The 20,000-nt window shown below is 33.6% G+C and overlaps 2 protein-coding genes and 1 long non-coding RNA gene across 4 annotated transcripts in view; 1 reads left to right on the forward strand and 2 right to left on the reverse strand.

Annotated features, from left to right (window-relative positions):
- The window catches only part of LOC131949056 (uncharacterized), an 8,841-nt gene extending 6,959 nt beyond the window's left edge, over positions 1-1,882 (reverse strand). Inside the window, exons 1-2 of the mRNA XM_059310819.1 lie at positions 1,736-1,882; positions 83-192 (exon numbers count right to left, since the gene is read on the reverse strand). Coding sequence (XP_059166802.1) covers positions 83-188 — 106 coding nt within the window. The 5' untranslated portion in view covers positions 189-192; positions 1,736-1,882. The remainder of the gene's footprint in view (positions 1-82; positions 193-1,735) is intronic.
- A 1,326-nt stretch (positions 1,883-3,208) lies between these two features.
- LOC131949078 (uncharacterized) lies at positions 3,209-9,689 on the reverse strand. Of its 2 annotated transcripts, none has more exons than XR_009388118.1 (7): positions 9,577-9,689; positions 7,697-7,807; positions 6,993-7,049; positions 5,838-5,882; positions 5,374-5,589; positions 4,735-4,791; positions 3,209-4,180 (listed from the first exon to the last, which is right to left on the reverse strand). It is a non-coding gene; the product is annotated as an uncharacterized LOC131949078 (long non-coding RNA). The 2 variants fall into 2 exon arrangements; XR_009388117.1 differs by having other exon boundaries at positions 9,533-9,689.
- A 7,219-nt stretch (positions 9,690-16,908) lies between these two features.
- The window catches only part of LOC131949069 (uncharacterized), an 18,466-nt gene continuing 15,374 nt past the window's right edge, over positions 16,909-20,000 (forward strand). The window contains exons 1-3 of the mRNA XM_059310833.1: positions 16,909-17,036; positions 18,115-18,255; positions 19,129-19,187. Of these exons, the coding sequence (XP_059166816.1) occupies positions 16,942-17,036; positions 18,115-18,255; positions 19,129-19,187 (295 nt within the window). The 5' untranslated portion in view covers positions 16,909-16,941. The remainder of the gene's footprint in view (positions 17,037-18,114; positions 18,256-19,128; positions 19,188-20,000) is intronic.

The raw sequence follows: 20,000 nt of genomic DNA on the forward strand, positions 1-20,000 counted from the left end.
CTTTCTATCACCTATAACATGCATACCTTCCGTATGCTCAACTGGATCTAAAAGATCTTTCCATCACCTATAACATGCATACCTTCTAAAGGCTCCACTGGATCCAAGTCTTCAAAAGCCTGAGGATTGGTGTTCAATTGACAACGAGATAGTTGGAAAAGAAGAATCAGCAATGCGTGTTTCAGCATCGTTCTGCAAAACAACAGATTCCAATAAAAAACGTACCATTTAAATCACAGTGTTCCCCATTTACTTAAATAACCATTTCAATCGCAGTTTTCCCAATACAATTAAGGTTAAGTCTGTCTAAGCATTGACGTGAACGTATCAACATGTTTTCATTTTACATCATTATAAAGCAAAAGAAAAAAATATTCCTCTTTAGACCTAGCAATCCATTGGGCAGTTGAAGAGAGTTAATATGCTTCTTAACCTCGGCGTATAAAGGGAACTTGACGTCAGCACTTAACCCAGACACCTTAACTTTCCCTATCATGAGTTAGATACCCATTAGAGCTGGGTGGACACTTTCTACAGACGGACCAAGATTCGAACTCGAGACTGTCGGGTTTGCAGCCTAGCGCTATACCACTTAGGCCAAAACCAGAGTTTCTTCTAGGCTTCTATTCGCCCCCCCCCCCCCTAACGAAATGTAATTTAAATAGAAAACATATACTTTCATCAGTTTCTTCCCCCGGAAAATGTAGTCCTCCGTTTCCCCAGAGAAAAAAGTCTGGAGAAAAACACTTTAGGTCTAGCCATCACATATTATCTTAGAATGCATCAATCTTATTTAAGATGTTTTTAGAAACAATTATTTTTTATAATAGTACCCCACACTGGGTGTATCTATGTATGCAGAGTTTCTTCCTGTCATTTCTTCGGGGGTGGGGGGTGGGGGTGGGGGGCGAAAATTTATCGCCTCTCCCAACAAACTCGAATTGATAAAGAAAATAGATCTCTATATATTTATACCAGTGTCAGCCCCCCCCCCCGCCCTCCAATATCAAGTGCCCCCCGTCAGAGAAAGAAGTCTGAAAGGAAACACTGTATGTATGTGTTTACAAAAGCTGTGCTTTGGTTGAGATTTGATCTAAAACTGCATATTTAAAATCTCAAACTCTAAGCGTTGGTCTCTTCGGGTTGGTATTGTTTTTTTTTAAATATCTGTTATTAAATATAGTTTAAATCATGGCCACCGTTTGTACTAGACAAGAAGAGACGTAGCGATGGGGGGGCAGTGGGGGACACGCCGACCTTAGGGGGCGCCAAAATGGTTTGGAAAAAAAAATCGAAAGTTTGAGGGGGGTGCAAATCGAAAGTTTGAGAGGGGTGCAAATCAAAAGTTTGAGGGAGGGGGGTGCAAATTGAAAGGTTGCTCCCGAGGGGGCGCCAAATAGGAAGTTTGTCCCCGGGCGCCGAGAAGGGTCGCTACGCCTCTGTAGACAAGAAATGGATCTAAGCTAGATTTTAAAAAAAAAACGATAAAATATCATTAAATCGTTAATAATAGACATAGAATCGTCTAGATTTCTGGGTGTAATAATCTAATCAATTATAATCTAAATTCCTATAAACTGTTAACTAATAAGTTAATATATTTAGAATCTAATAGGCATTACCTTCTTATTATTGTTATTATTAAACATAAATAAAATAAAAGTTCTTTATTATATATTAGGCTCATAAATAATATGAGTAGTTATTAGATCTAGATCTCAACTTTTTAATTTACCTTTTGATAGCCTATAGATCTACCAGTTCAACACAATTTTTAATACTTCCCGGCACCAGTAAGGCTTTAAGAAAACGTATTGCTACCGTCAGATTAAAATTCAACGGCCTTTGTATCCACAACTATCATTGTTGGTTTGCGTTCTTGTGTAAAAAAACAACGCCGGAAATGCGGACCGCACCGTTGCATATTGGTGCGCTGGGAAAATCCGATTTGTTTAAATTTGAAAAAAATTGCTTTATTTTGTTTTTAAAACCCTCAACTCAAGATCTACTTTCTTTCTAGTATAGCATTGAGGGATATTAGAGAAGAAAATAAGTGAATGTGTTATTTGAGTGTGTGTGTGGGGAGGGGAGGGGGTGTGGGGGAGGCTTGGGGCTGTTAAGTTTAAAATTTAAGGCTGTTAGAAAAAGTTTGCAGTGCGTGGATCTAAGTGTGAGTTGTGAATATCCTTGTGATGTTTTTTATCCACGAAGTCAAATGCTGGTAATAACGTGGTGTGAACGATCATATAAAGACGCTTATTTTCGTGCTAAGATAGATTGTAGTGGGTGGCGGGAGGCGTATACTGTGACTTAAACTGTGCAGCATTTTGTCAGAAGTGAGTACAGTCGACCTTAACAGGTAGGATAAAGAACGACGTGGTAAATTGGTAGAGCGTTCGACTGCTGAACCAAAAGTCTTGAGCTCGGCTCCATGGCACGAACTCTCTATGAGTCCACCCAGCTCTAAAAGATATCTGACTTACGTTAGGAAAAGTAAAGGCGTCTGAGCATAATGCTGACCACACTACCCCTTCATATGCTGATGTTACTAAAATTGGTAGTAATTTACACCACCTGCCCAATGGATCATAATGTTTGAAGGGTACTTCACTTCACTACACAAACACTTTGTTTGATGCCCATTTAATTTCTTGATACATCAAATGAAAAAGACTGGTTAAAGATCCACCTTGGCTATACAGTTAAAAGATCACAAGTCAATTATGTGAATTGCTATTCATACGACCTTTTCATCTATAAATAAAATGTAAAAAAAGAGAATCAGCAATAGTAATCAGAGCCAACTGTGACACGATCTATGTAATTATCATGATTGCTTTTTCTATATATTATCAATAGAAAAAATAACAAACGGAGCTTTTTAAAAATGTAATAAAAACATCAAATGAAATTATATATTTTAAGTGGACGTTTTAATAACCAAACTTAAATTTAAATTTATAATAAATATATATATATAACTTGATTTGATATAGAAATCACGTGTTTACGAATTTTATAAAATTAAAAAAAAAACATGTGAAGTAACTCATTGTCAATAATTTTTTAAACTACAAAGTTTGAAAAATTGTGAAAAAAGATAAACATTTCAAAATTTTATAACAACAGAAAATAAACAAGGCTAATGATGGAGGAAAAATGACTTTACGAATGTTGGAAAAATGTGTGCAAAAATACTTTTGTGCGTACAACAGACAATAATTATCATTTTTATTCAAATCTAAAATTCAACAGAGTAATCTTAAAAATATTACTTAAAATGGATTTCCGAGCTATAAAAAATGAATAAACACGCTAAAATGAACTAAAACAAGAAGATAAATACATTTCTTTAGCTGTAGTAGTTAATGTTTAAATGTTTATTTGCTTAAATAAATGTAATAAGTCTTTAGATCAACAGATAAAGAAAGTGTTTTTTTCTATTGCTGTACACACCATTCTATTTAGTACATGGATTAGAGACTCCCATGTAAATTAAATCTCTCACTAATATTTTTTTGAGTTTACAAGAATCAAGAGGTCTATACATTTAAATCACTAACTTCACAATTCATGTTTTCCAAAACTGGCCAATAACTGCTTAAAGCTTCGGAGCACACAAAACCGGACAACACATGACACTGGTATAAAACTGCTTTAACTTAAAAATCACTTAGCGCACACCAACACACACAGAGATGCAGATTTACACATTATCAGTTTATTGGGTTTCTATATTTTCTGAAACTATCATTTTCACAGAGGAACTGAAACCAATTTCTAAAACTATGAAAACGTTCAGATGTAGATTACATCACTATGTTTCTCTAGTTTTTTTTTTATCTTTGTCAAACTTTCATACTGCATACATTTAAATGTAAGGCAACAGCTAATTAAATATTATTTTTATTTTTATTACCAATTTAGAGTAGCAAAGAGGAAACCAATGGTAAGTATTTTAACTAGCTAGGTAACACATCTAAATTATAACATCTAAAAACCTGAATAAATAACCACGTTGATATCTTTGTCAGCACAGCAGATGAAAAGTCTAAATTTTCAAACTCAAGAGCATCGTGACGTAATCCCTCAGAAACGATGCCACCGTGTAAGCCTGAAATTCATGCTTCTCATCTGATCTCCTGGGTTCCTGATTAAGTTTCCTTACATTCACAAAAACCTGTAAACATAATCATTTAAAAAGAAAAATTAAATAAAGCAGTATTTTTATTGTGTGTGTATTTGCGCGTGTGTTTGTTTCTGTATGTGTTTGTTTGCATGAGTACACATACAAATTAGTATTTTGTTGTTATAATGGATGTCAGATGCCGTGTAACGAAGATCTTTCATTATTCACATATTAAAAACGTGTGTACACTATGTGTGAATGATAATGAAAAAATAAAACCTTTGTGCTTTTTCTAAAATTTATTAAATGTAAGTAGTACGAGTTTTAAAAAATATGGTGTATATAATGTTTCTTTTATACGCCATGTTGATAAAAACAACTTTTAAACTAATTTAATCAATTATAGTGTTAAGGTAATGGAGAGGAAGAGCTAGCCAAACATACAATACGAACGTGAGTATATATATATATATATATATATATATATATATATATATATATATATATATATATATATATATATATATATATATATATATATATATATATATATATATATATATATGAGATTATATGTTAAAGAATGTTTTTCAAAAGCGACTTACCTATTTGTGTTTCTTCTACTTAAAATTCAAACGAAAGATATTTATCCTTCTGTTCCACTAAAAATAAAAGATAACAACAGATAGGTAAGGTACATAACATTAATAAAATCACCGATGTTACAAAAATTATGGCTAATACCTCAATTTGATATGATAACATACGATATACTGAGTTGGTCCAGGTTTAGTATCAAACGGTTCTGAGTCACTCCATTACTGATTTACCTTATGCAGAGTAAAGGCGGCTTGGCATGGAGCTGACCAATCATTCCCTGGTATTACCTAGATAACTGAAACATATGAACTCTACTTCACCTGCCCAATGAACCGTCAGGCATAAAGGAGCAGTTTACTTTTTCTGTGGTAGGCAGATACACATATAACCCATTTGATCAGGAAGTTTACGTTGTATATTGGTAGATACCAATAGATATTATGAAAACAATTCGATAAGAATATGTTTGGGATTGGTAGATACAAAAACATATGATTGCTTATTTAAAATTGATTGAAATCGTACTGGACTGTACACAATAACCCTTTTGATTATCGTATGTTTACCCTTTGCTAGACTGAAACATATTTTGCCAATTTAACATTGTGAATTTAAAAAAAAAAGTTAAATCCAAATTGACTTACAGAGTTCTTCCAACGCTTCAGATTTGTTTGCAAGTTCTTTATATTTCTTTGTATGTTCTTCATTTTTCTCTGAAAGTTCTGTTTTTTCCTTTATAAGTTCTTCATGTCTCTTTTTAATTTTATCAAATACCTTGATAAGTTCCTTTTCAAGTTCTTTACGTTCCTTTTTCAGTTCATCGCGTTTTTTAAGTTCCTCATAATATTTCTTTTCCAATACTAGGTAGAAAAAAGAAAAAAAAAACAAAGGTCAAATCACAAACGGTCAAAACACTTCTGTGGTCAAACAACCTAAGATCAAAGCCCTATGGGCAATGCGCCTGTGGTCATAGAACTGTGTGTCATAAAAAGTATGTATGGTAAGGTTTCATGTTTCAGAAATTTTATAAATGACAAAATGATTAAAACCGTTCAAAATGTAGAGCGATAATCATAAAGCAAACACCGTGAGCGTTAAATACACTAACCTTTTAATTTCCATTTTGTCCATACACCATAAGCAATAATTATAACTGGAATATATATATATATATATATATATATATATATATATATATATATATATAAATAAATAAATAAATAAATAAATATATATATATATATATATATATATATATATATATATATATATATATATATATATATATATATATATATATATATATATATATATATATATATATATATATAAATAAATAAATATATAAATAAATATATATATATATATATATATATATATATATATATATATATATATATATATATATATATATATATATATATATATATATAATGTCAGTTTGAAATTTTGCAAAGCTAGTAAGTATTGTTTCTGATAAGTACAGAATTATTCAAGTTTTAGGTAGACTTGTAATCTAAAACGTAATTATAGTATGTATCGCTTATCTAAAACATGGTTACAGTGTTTAATCGCGAATTGTAATCTTGCGGAAAATCATATTTCAGTATTATATTCTAGTCTTATGTTTCCTTTTCTTTTGGAGTGGTATACGATACCCAGAAGTTAAACATTACTTATTTCATGTTTCTAAAGTATTTACTTTGTAAGTTAATTGGACAAAATTGCATATATAATAGTACTTTCGCGATACAAAGTAGACAATTATTTTTTATGAAAACTATTATTTATAAAAACAATTTTAATACACTCACTTTTTATTTTGATTTAATCTTGTATTTAAATACTATTTTAGCTTCTCTGCAAGGTTACTATGCAAGGTGGTTTGTTTTAGGCCTTATTGCAATTTTAAAGATGTATCTTATTCATATTTTTTTAAACATAAACATATATGCGTGCGTGTTGCTTTAGCAATACATGTGTAACGCAATTTGAGAATACATTAACTGCCCAATTTTCTTACATTTTGAAACGCATCGAACTGACACTAACTGAAAATAACACAATTTAAAAAGCACATTCTTTTTCTCCCTTTCTCTCACTCACTCTCTCTCTCTCTCCCTGCCTCTCTTTCCCTCTCTCTCTATATATATGAGACTCATAATGTATATATATATATATATATATATATATATATATATATATATATATATATATATATATATAATACATACACTATAATTGTATACAGAAATATACTTACTATTGTAAATCTCTACTAGATAGTAACTATAGAGACATTTGTCGGGAGCTAAAAAACCTTAAAAGAATAAAATATGATACCTGGTTTTAGAATTTAAAAAATTAAACTGGAAGTTACATTTTAAAAAAAAGTAAGCAAGTAAATAAGTAAAGTAAATAAACTGTCATTTTGAAATTTACAACCCAATGGTGCAGGTGAAGTAGAGTCGACGTTTTTCAGTCAAGTAAAAAGTAAAGTTCCCTTTTCAAACCTGACGGTCTATAGTCTATACGCCAAGTGAAGTAGAGTTCACTTGTTTCTTTGACCTCGGCATATGAAGAGATAGTGTGGTCAGCACTACGCCTTTACTTTTCCTAACATGTGTTAGGTACCCTCAGTGGCGTAGCGAGGCCGGGTGTCACCCGGTGCGGCACTTAGTGGTGTCACCCCTCCCCCCCCCCCCAGAGGCGTAGCGACCCTTCCCGGGGATAAACTTTCAAATTTTCGAAAAGCACCCTCTCAAACTTTCGATTTTGCACCCCCCGCCCCCCACCCCCTCGCTACGCCTCTGGGTACCCATCAGACGTGTTTCAGTGACATAATTAAAAATCGTATATGAATAGTTTCCATCGGGGCAGAATTGCGAATTAGCAGTCGTTTTCTCCACCATCCGATCTCCAAACATCTCTTCCATGAATCTAAATGCACTATATAAAAATGTATACCTTCAATAGGCTCATCTGGGTCTAAGTCTTTGAACGAACGAGGATTGTAATTTTTTTGACACCAAGCCAATAGGAAAAGTAAGATCAGCAATGTGTGTCTCAACATTTATTCTGTAAAAAGAAAAACATTTTTAAACAACTCCTAGATTAATCGCAATATGCCCATTCATCTAAAGTGAAATTTTAACTAGACATAAACGAAAATAGATCACTTTTTTTAGTTTTAGTCTAACATGGTTTAAATTACTCAAATTATCGTCAAAATAACAACTTGCATTTTTTGCTAATCATAAATATGAGAAGACCCGCGGCGTATCATACGCCGATATTTAGTTGTTTTATTTTCTACTTTTCAGTCATTCATAATGTGTGAATTCGACAGTATCAACGCTGCCACTGAAAATATTTGCTTTAAAACACTATCAGTAAGCCGTTAAGGACGATACCACCACCCTCCTTTCACCCAACCCCAACCCCTACCCCTACCCTACACCCCCCACCCCCGTGAAAGTAGCCTCCTCTTAGTTACCTCCCCTAAGTTTAAAATCGTTTCAAACTAAATTATCTGCCCCTAATAGGAGTCACTAAACCCGGCTCTATGATTGTAACATTCAGCGTGAACCACAGCTCACCAGACCATGTGGGGGTGGGGGAGGTTGATTTATGCCTAGTGAAGAAGATAGGGGACTGCAAGGCGCGCTTACAGCTTGTTTTCTAGCGTCTCCCAGAAGACAATTATATATATATATATATATTGTCTTCTAGCTTCAGCCATAACCCTCAACTTGGACAAGTCCTAGCTCTAAGTATATATATATATATATATATATATATATATATATATATATATATATATATATATATATATATATTCCTAATCAATACCATCTTGACATCAGCTCCCTGCTTAGAATCTTGGAGTCAAAATTCGATCTGCATCTATACTTACATGGATTCAGAGGCGTAGCGAGGGCGGGGACCGGGGTGCGGGCCGTATGGGGGGGTGACACCAAGGCATAAAATTAAAAAGTGTACAGAAGAAAAATGCTTTTACGCCATTTCCATTATTACTTAATTTGAAGTTAAATCGACTTACGAGGGGGTGGGCTTACAGCATAACGTAAACGTGCTAACTTTAGAGAAAATAATGCATCCAACAAAATTATTAACATATCATTGATAAACATCATTACTGCAGTGATTAAAGCTTATAAACATACATGTAGGCGTTGTGTGGCATATATTTAAATTATAGACCTATATAGGCCGACACACACACACACACATATATATATATATATATATATATATATATATATATATATATATATATATATATATATATATATACCGGTAATTTTTAATAGCAGACTAAAGTTTCTTAACTTTAAGCACAAATAATGTTGTGGTTACAACCGGCAGAGTGCGTTTTTTTTTTGCTCCAATATTTCTTTTCAAGCAGCTTATCATTTCCAAAACATTGTTTACTAGATCTAGGACCTAGGGTAAGTAAATCTAGGCTACTCAACAACAGCAGACCTAAATAAGTGTATTAAGTTTTTTTTTTAAAAAGTATTTAACTCTCACTATTGTAATATGTCATTGTAACTGCTTCCACCCCTTCTACATGTTTACACTATAAAAAGTCTGGAATTTTTACCAAAGAAAAAGTCTGGTTTCATTTTCAAAATAATTTACGAGCTCTGGTTCTAGATATCTAGGTTAGTCATTTTTACTATTCTCCCGTAATCATTTTTAATAGGCCTAATACTAGATCTAATACGTACAACTAGATTCTAATTATTTATTTATTTCCGTTAGCCTCATTATTATTACCTTTAGTTTGTATTTATCGGCAGTTTAATTAATTTGCTGATTACCACAATTTTCTCGGAACCAGTAATGCGTTAAGAAAACATACTGCTGTTATGTATATTTATTACCAACGGGCTTAGTACTTTCTGAGAATCCTGGATATATTGGCAGTGTTGTGTTCAAAGCTGTTGGCCGCACTGGTTCATCTTGGTGCGGTGGGAAAAGCCAATTTTACACACCACACCAAGATGAAAGGGCTTGTATGTAGCCAACCAACATTACATTTTCCATCAAGATTTTTTTTAAAAACCAAAATGTGAATATTTTATTAAATTGGTATAAATAAATAAATAATATAAATAAATAAACAGAAAAGAAATATAAGCTACTATTTAATCGTCGTCAATGCTAATGATCAAAATGATAGACTGCAAGACAACTGTTTGAAATTCTGATTGTTTGAAGTAAAGTACAGCTTATTATTATTTATTCGAATCTGTAGAATTTTATCCAAAACGAAGTAGAATAAATATAATATTTTTAAATAACCAAGACATAGTTGTAGGCCTACTTAAATTGATTCTAGTATTAGTAAAAATTGTTATAATTGTTACATTTTGTATATTCTTGGAATTTTAAAATCTTGAATCGATGTCTAGAAATAAATAGCCGCCATGTTTTTTTTTGTTCTTAACGGAGACATGTTCACAACAAATAATTTTGTTTGGAAATTCATATCTCTCCCTGGCTAACGAGACTGAATTTAAGTGAGCGAGAACGAGACTTTGAATTTAAGTGAGCGAGAACGAAACTTTGAATTTAAGTGAGCGAGAACGAGACTTTGAGTGAGCGAGAACGAGACTTTGAATTTAAGTGAGCGAGAACGAGACTTTGAATTTAAGTGAGCGAGAACGAGACTTTGAATTTAAGTAAGCGAGAACGAGACTTACATTACAAGCTCTTATCTGGATCTCTTTTGCTTTATATTTGAAATCTTTCGTTCGGGGTGGGGGTGGGGGGGGGGCTGAAAAAAATGTTACAGCTTCAACCCCCGCCCCCCCCCACACCCGATTCAATATACAATTTATATATAAAATATATACTTTACCAGTTTCCGCCTCCCCGGAAAATATATTCCACCCCCTTGAAAATTTCAAGATCCCCCTCCCCCCCCCAATCTCTCGCTAACACGAAAGTCACAAGTTCAGATCCTGTGCTCGCGGTCGTAGGTCGACCCATTGACCGAATTGTCCCTCATGTCCGAACCAGTTTGTGCGATGCACTTGGGGTGGAAGGAAAAGCTTGGCGGAAACCCATGTGTCGGCGGCTGGTAACATGGGTAAGAGAAATGCTACATTCTTAACCTGTTTCTAGTCTGTCTGGCTAATGAGCATTAGCTTGAGCCGGTAACGGTCGTATAACAGAAGAAGTATTATATATAAAAAAATTACTGGGCTATTTCCCATTTACCGTTTTTGTGTATTTTATCTTGGTAAGAAATTATAACTTAAATTGTTTTACTTTTACTGGCCACACCTATTTCACTTCAAGTAGTGATTAAATGCGGTTTTAAAACATAATTCTTAACAGATTTTCAAAGGTATATTCAATACAAAAATATAAAAAAATGACTGTAATCGATGTTCCCGAAACGGTTTTAATTTTTAAAATGTAACTATAATTTTATCACTTGCCATGCTTTTTAGAAGATTTAAAAAACAAAGATTAAAAAAAAAACTGGTTATGATTACACGGACTTTTCAAGCCTGTCAATTCACAATAAAGAAAGCTGTAGGTAGCTGATTATGTAGTTATACAGTGTTTTGATATTTTAATAGTTTAAATTTATATATATATATTTAATTAAAACAACTTTATTTTACAAATTTTACTAATTTTTATTGAATATATCTATTATTTATTTTTATTCTCATTTTTAACCAATGCACACCTCAATCTATCGCGGCTCTAGCACCACTAGCATTTTTAGTGAACCTACAATTTGCAAAATGTCACAACAAAGTAGGTTTGTCGACTTGGAATCATGTTTAAACGACTTATCTCTGAATGTATCATCCTCTGGCTCTTTATAATCGGTTTGTGATATTTTATCAAGATCTTCATACAATTATGTAAAATAGATTTTTCAATTGAGAAATTACAAAAGAGGATATCTAGATTTCCTAGATCTAGATTCTAGATCTAGCTTAGATTTTAGATATACTTTTAAAAACAGCAACAGGTCTTATTGTAGAATGTTTTGTTCCATTTAGGTCTTTACCCTAACCTTAACCTTACAATTTAACTTATTCGAGTCGGGCCAGCAGCAAACACTACTCCACGCTCTAACTATAATCATGAAGTTGATTTCAACCTCGGCTTAAATCCTTACCATAACCCTGCGGCAATTATGATCAGTTTCTAATTAAGCTGTAGAAACACGTTCAATCCACTTACCTTAAAGGCTGGTTTTAAAAAGAACCTAAGGGGTTGGCGTGGTCGAGTCGGTAAAGCTCATGGTTACTAAACCGAAAAGTCTCGAGTTCGAACCCTCGGGCAGATGAGGCTCGTTAGCTGGAGACAACTTGCAGTATGTAGTTTGTTCTTGGTTGGACAAAGGCTATGGAAGCAAATCCAAAAAGAAAAGCAGGCTGAAATCGGAGTCAATGGCGCATAACCAGTTGACACGTAACGCTTAAATCTCGATCCCCTTCAACACTAATAAGTAAGAACGGAGAAGAAGAAAGAACCTCACGAAATATATTAATTATTAAAGAAACGTTTTTTAAAAACTTATTTCACTTATAACATTATTGGTAATTTACAAATTACCCTCAAGGCTGGTTTTAAAAAGAACCTCACAATTATTAAAGAATCTTTTTTTTTTAAAACTTATTTCAACTAAAACATTACTGATAATTTACAAATTTTGAAAAAAAAATAGCATTATCTATCTACACATGATGCACACTATAATGGTCTCAGAAAAGGTTACCTAAGTAATTACTTTTGGTCGTTTCTTACTCACTCTCAACACACTGAGGGTTTTTATTGATATTTTTAATGGCTGACATTAAGCTTGTTTGTTTCTTTTGACTATAAGTTGAGTTGTATATTATTGTGTTGGTAATTGAATGGTCTTTAATATAACAGTAAGTAAAAATAATCTTCAATTTTTGTCAACTTTGCAGTTTGTTTTACAACTTTTGACAATAAGCAGAGTTAGAAAAAAAAACACATAAGCACACTAACGCGTTATATATCATTGTGTAGGTAATTGACTGGTCTTAAACATTGCGTTAAGTAAATTAATCTTCATTTCTTGACAACTTAGCATTTGTTTCACGACTTTTGACCGTTAGTAGAGTTAAAAACATTAACACACGTATGTGTTATAAATCATCTTGTAGGTAATTAATTGGTCTTTAATATTACGTTAAGTAAATTAATCTTCAATTGTTGACAACTTAGCATTTTGTTTTACAACTTTTGACCGTAAGTAGAGTTAAAAACATTAAAACACTTATGTTTTATATCAGGATGTAGGTAATTGATTGGGCAGTAAGATTGAGTTAAGTAAATTAATCTTCAATTCTTGAAAACTTTGCACTTTATAGAGTTAAAAATATAAGCATACTAACGTGTTATATATCAATGTTTAGGTAATAGATTGGTCTTTAATATTACGTTAAGTTAACTAATCTTAAATTCTTGTCAACTTAGTACTTTTTTACGACTTTTGACTATAAGTAGAGTAAAAAGCATTGACACACACGTGTATGTCATTGATTTGTCTTTAGATTAAGTTACGTAAAATAATCTTCAATTCTTGACAACTTAGTATTTTATTTTGCGACTTTTGACTATAAGTAGAGTTAAAACATTGACACACATGTGTATTTCATTGCTTTGTCTTTAGATTAAGTTACGTAAAATAATCTTCAAATAATTCTTAACAACTTCGCACTTTGTAGAGTTAAAAACATAAGCACACTCACGTGTTATATATCAATATGTAGGTTATTGATTGGTCTTTAATATTACGTTAAGTAAATTAATCTTCAATTCTTGAAAACTTAGCATTTGTTTCACGACTTTTTACCGTAAGTAGAGTTAAAAACATTAAAACACGTATGTGTTATAAATCATCGTGTAGGTAATTAATTGGTCTTTAATATTACGTTAAGTAAATTAATCTTCAATTCTTGACAACTTCGCACTTTGTTTTAAGTCTTTTGACCTAAAGTAGAGTTAAAAAACATTAAAACACATGTGTTATATATCAGGGTGCAGGTCATTGATTTGTCTTTAATATTTCGTTTAGTAAATTAATCTTCAATTTTTGACAACTTGGTTTTACTCCTTACAGTGACAGAGTGTCGTACCCTGTACGTGTTTGGCTGGGAGGGTTTCGAGGAATTCGACTGTACTGTCAATGTATTTTCGCTGGAGGCATCTGCAGTCGAGGTACGTTGTGCCTGCAACTATTTTGGATACTGTTAGTGTTTACATTAGATGAACATGGTAAGGGATGGGCTGGAGTGTTCAATTGGAAACATGATAAAAAAATGAACATGTGTTGTTTTAGAAACTATCTTTATTTTTTTTACTGTAAGCTTTCGTTAGTTAATTAGAATTTTGTGAAGGATTGCTACTAATTTAATAGCTAGTTAATGTGGCAGTATAACACTTGAAATAGAAAATTGCAAAAAAAAATTATCAAAAACAAAAAAAAAGAAATAAACTATTATTGGCCTACATACGTCATAACTATTTACCGTAGTGGTTATAATAAAGCAGATGTAAAGCACCTTATAAATGAAGGTCTTTATATTTGACATACCTCGTTTTATAAATATAAGACCCCAAAATCTTATATTATTTAAGTAAGCTTTCTCAAATAAAAGCATACTTTTCTGAAAATTAATGGCTGCCAAACGTGTATATGTTGGGCCGGAGATATTGATAATTAAATATTTCTTAGTAACTCAAATTCATTAGACGCGTCTGTGTGTAGTTCAAAATAAAGATAACAGCATTTTAAATTGTATCTTAATGTTCAAAAATTGTAGCTACGGTTAAAAGAAAATGTTTGTAAAAAAAATAATATAAAGCATGTTTTAGTCCCCTTAGATTAGACTCGACTTTTTTTCTGAAACTTTACTGATTTTTCGATTATAGCTTTGGGTATGGTGAGGTGTAATACTATTTAAATATTTGGTTATTTTATCTTACTTTGATTTAGAAATTAACATTTTTTAAACTGAAAATTTTCTTTATAATATTTTTTTTTGCTTACCGCAAATACTACCAGTCACGTCGCTGGTTGGACAAAAAAAATGCCACCCACAAGCATCAACCTGAATTTCCCCACAATGTGGGAAAAGACAGTTTATAACTGATGCATTGAGATAATATATGTCCTGATCTACTTAGTGTATGATGACTTGGTCCAATGGTAGAGCGTTCGACTACTAAACCAAAAGTGTCAAGTTCGGATCCTTGACCCCCCTTCAGCAAAAGTAAAGGTGGCTGGGGTCAATGCTGACCACACTATCCCTTCATTTTCCTTGGTAACAGTTGAACTCTACTTCATCTGCCATACGGACAGGGTACTTTACATAACTCTAACCCACCCAACGCATCATTAACATGAGTAACATTTAATTCACACTTAAAGAATAAGCTGTCCTTTATGTTAAAGCGATCTATATGGCAGATAAAGTGCAGTTTATATTTATAAACTAGATACCGCTCAGCCGAGCGTGTTTTTCAGTGACGTTATACCGACTCAAACCCGGTGATCAGAAACAAACATTTATGCCAAGCAGTCATGCGGTATAGCCTTCAACAACGCCGCCCAATATCTTTCGTTAACTTCAGAGGCGTAGCGACCCTTCCCTGCGTCCGGGGACAAACTTTCAATTTGGCGCCCCCTCGGGAGCAAATTTTCAATTTGCACCCCCCTCAAACTTTTGATTTGCACCCCTCTCAAACTATTTATAATGCAAAAATGCAGCTAAAATGACATTTTTATTTGTTATTACAACCCATTTTGGCGCCCCCTAAGGTCGGCGCCCGGGGACATATGTACCCCCCCTTGCCCCCCCATCGCTACGCCTCTGGTTAACTTGTTTTTTGAAATTGTTCCTTCCCCCTACAGATCTACGTCCACAGCCATCCTCCCACGGCTCTAAAAGAAAAGGTCACGACAATCAATGTGCAAGCGAGGATAAGTTACGAGCTATTACTCCACAATTTGTAACTATTTTTTTTAGTAACCTTGTCTAAATGATTACAGTAATGTGGCTGGTATTTTTAAGGCTTGGGGGTCATTGTTAAGAAATTAGAAATGGTTGGAAAGATTATTTTGTTTTTTAGTGTTTTTATTTCAAACATTTTGTATGGGGAGTTTTCAGCTGTATTAGACGCATGCTTTATTGATTATTTATTAATTATATAAATATATACATATATATATATATATATATATATATATATATATATATATATATATATATATATATATATATATATATATATATATATATATTTATATATATACATATATATATATATGTATATATATATATATATATATATATATATGTTATATATATATATATATATATATATATATATATATACATATATATGGTAGAATAAAAATCATATAGCTTATATAGTATATAGAAATACTTATGATTTGGACTGCAGGCGGTTGTGGTGCTAGGTTATGATAATGTGTCTGTAATCAATGCATTCCAGATAGGTATTTGTCTTGCTCAATGTTACCTGCAGTTTTTAATGAAAAAAAATCACGGACAATTCCAATTTACTTTTCCCGGATACTACTGAAATAAATTTCCACGACTTTCGAAATCATCCACTTCGTGGATCTAGGAAACTAGAGCGAACTAAGTGTAACCTAAAAATAACTCGTTCACAGGAATGTGTTTTAACCTTGGAGAAATATCTCTGAATGTGTTGAAAAAAACATAAGTTTTAGTATTTTAAGAACAATTCGATGATCAGAGTTTCTTCCAGGCATCTCTTCGCCCTCCCACCGACCGAAATGAAATTTATATTATTTATATAGGAAAATGTATACTTTTAACAGTGACCTCCCCCCCCCCCCCCCGAAGAAAGTCTACCGCCCCCCCCAAAATTTAAAGTGCCCCCCCCCCCGGAGAAAAAGTCTGGAAGAAACACAGTTGCTGATGCCTGTTGTACATATAAATGCTTAATACCTATTTATTAACAATCGGACTCCTAGTCGGAAGATTTTCTATATGAGTTGTATCCCATATGTTTAACTGATTCATCAACTTTGCTTAAACATGTTATAAATTTAAACGTTTGACATTTTCAGTGACGCTCATGCTCCATTTTTGGTCTATGAAATATTTTCCGCGACTAAGTTTGACGCCATGGTGATGGTGTTCACACCAACCCTTATACTGGACGTCTTCCACCCGCTAGAAGTTGCGAAGATGGGCGTGGTCTACGTCTTTCCGGTCGATGAGTGGGTTATTTTTTTTTTTTACACAGGACGTTTACAAGTTTTTTGTCTGCATTGTGTATGCAGTGTACGAATGGGATATTTGATTTTTTTTATAATGATGCAACAGAGTTCCAATTTGGCACCACCAAACTCCCCCCCCCCTAGTATTTCCTTCCCCCAGAAATGTAAATCCGCCAGAGGCGTAGCGAGGGGGGGGTGGGCATATGTCCCCGGGCGCCGACCTTAGGGGGGGGGGGCGCCAAATTGAAAGTTTGAGGGGAGGTGCAAATGAAAAGTTCGAGGGGGGGGGGGGGTGCAAATCGAAAGTTTGTCCCCGGGCGCCGGGAAGGGTCGCTACGCCTATGAAGTCCGCCTCTACCAAAATCTCCAACTACCCCCCTTTCCCCCCCCCCCCCTGGAGAAAAATATTTGACAGAAAAACCATGTGAAAATATTGTCTAAATAGTGTATACTATACATAACCCTAAATAGCATTCTATGGTAAAATCAACAGATAATATATGTTAATGCTGTTTACAAACTAAGTCATGTATTTGTGCATATTATCTACACATGTTACGTTGATGATTAAAGTATACTTTCTACCAGTTGTATGCAAGGTGTGTTCATGATGGGTAGGCTTACATTTCACATATTGAATGCACGTATTTCATACATTATAACGCGTGAGCCCCTATTGCTGTGGTAAAGGCCTTCTCAAAGTCGTTTACTTGTGTTTATGTGACGGAGTGGTCTAGCGGTAGAGAGCTGGACTGCTAACCCGTAAGTCTCGAGTTCGAATCCGGGTTCAAGTCCGTCCCTGTTCAGTTGACCGTCCCTGAGTCCACCCAACTCTGATGGGTACCTCACTGACCACACTATCTCTTCGTATGCCGAGGTCACAGAAACAAGTGTACTCTACTTCACTTGCCCCATAGACCGTCAGGTTTGAAAGGGAAACTTTAATTTACTTGTGTTTAGTCACTGTCGTTTACTTGTGCTTCATCGCTGTCGTTTACTTGTGTTTAATAACTGTCGTTTACTTGTGTTTAGTCACTGTTTTTTTCTTGTGTTTAAGTTGCAATGTTTATTCTTCTAGCGTGTTTTACACCGTGTACATGGCAACACCGTTCTTCAACGTAGCTGCAGGCGTAACTATATATTACTGTGATCCAAATAACACAGCGGCCTTAGCTAAAACGCTTAAAGCAGGGTATCCGCAATTTTACAGTTTAACAAGGTAATTCCGCATTAAATTTCATGTTTATTTTTTACTAGCCATCCCGGCCAGGCCCTGCTCTGGCCTCTGTGAAAAAGCTATCTGTCAAGGAACATTACCTGTGTGTTTAGTAATCATCATATACCCGGCATTGCCAATCCTAACGAAAAATAAACCAGGAGTTATCTCCCCTAAACTTTCTCGAGTATTCTATTATTACACTACGCGAGATGGCAACTCGGGACATAAACAATATTTTTAAACCCTTTTTAATTACTTAAACTTTTTATAATAGAATAGAATCTCGTAAAAAAAAAAAAATTGCACACCAAGTGAACGCCAACTAAAATGTGCATAATAGTGCGGGATAATATTAGTACTTGATAAATTCACATGCGTTTTTTTTGATAAATCGAAAATAGCGTAAATTATTACTTCCGGTCAACGGAAATTACTCAAGATTTTAAAGAAGGCAGAGAATTAGAACTTTTACTTACGTGTGAAATTTCATTTATCTATCTGAAATAGTACTCAAGTTATAGGCTTGTGAAAAAGTCAAAGTAGAAAAAAATCCAATTCCGGTTATCGGAAATCGATCAAAAGTTGATACGGATCTAAGATTTTGATATAATACTTATATATGAAATTTCATCAACCTAGCTTTAACGGTACTTAAGTTAACGTGTTTACACACACACAGACACACAGACACAGACACATATACACACAGACATACGGACAAGATTGCAAAACTATGTTTTTACCAGCTCAGGGAGCTCTGAAACGTCGAGATTTGAAAAAAATCTCGATTTTTTTTTTTGCACGATTACAAGAAAGTAAAAAAAAGAAAATTTACTGTTGATTTATTTAATTTATTGTTGTCTTCTTTTCCAGTTACCGTATAAGTGCTATAACCTTACCAAAAGATAATTTAGACAAACCAAGAAAATCAAGTAAGTTCTATAAATACTATTTTTCCCATTGAAGAAATAAAAATTATGAACAAAAAATAATAGATAAAAAAAAAAAAACCCTATTGACTGGTTTTTACTGATTAACTTTCAAATTTCGAACCTATTTAGTTTTTGAATTCTGTCTTCTTGAGTGGAAATATAAAATAAAATATAGTCGCCTCGTGATCCATTGAAGCTAGATGAGTGCTAATTTTATATATTTGTCAATCAAGGCATTTTACTAAAACGCATGTACAACAAATTTATAATTTTGTTAGACGAGTTTAACAGTTTTTCTTCCAGACTTTTTTCTCTATGGGGGGGGGGGGGGGCGCTTGAAATTTTAGGTGGGGGCGGACTAAAATTGCCGGGGGGGGGGGATGGGCGGCGGAGACTGTTAAAAGTATATATTTTCTATACAAATTCCATTTCGTTCCGGGAGGGGGGGGCGGTAGACTTTCTTCGTGGGGGCAGACCCCCCCCCCCCCACCGAAGAGATGCCTGAAACAAACTCTGGAGTTTAGTAGTGTCTTTAGTTATTAGTTATCCTATGTAAATTGAGCATTATTTATTGTAAATAATATGGTCACTACTCATCCTACATTAAATTACTATTTGTTAATTACACTAGGTAATTAGACATCATGTAGACTAGTCGTTCATCAGCATATGAAAGCGCCTCAAACATAGTAAATGAAGTTGTCATTATTCAAAGCTACATAATGTAGCCGATATTCAGTGTATGTAAATTAGTCATTACTTGTCCTAAATAAAGTTGCCACTAATTTATTTAAGATATCAACATCACTTATA

The sequence above is a fragment of the Physella acuta genome, unplaced genomic scaffold (assembly GCF_028476545.2).
Source record: "Physella acuta isolate Inbredline_101_S28 unplaced genomic scaffold, ASM2847654v3 ptg000672l, whole genome shotgun sequence".
In the NCBI taxonomy this organism is placed as follows: Eukaryota; Metazoa; Mollusca; class Gastropoda; family Physidae; genus Physella; species Physella acuta.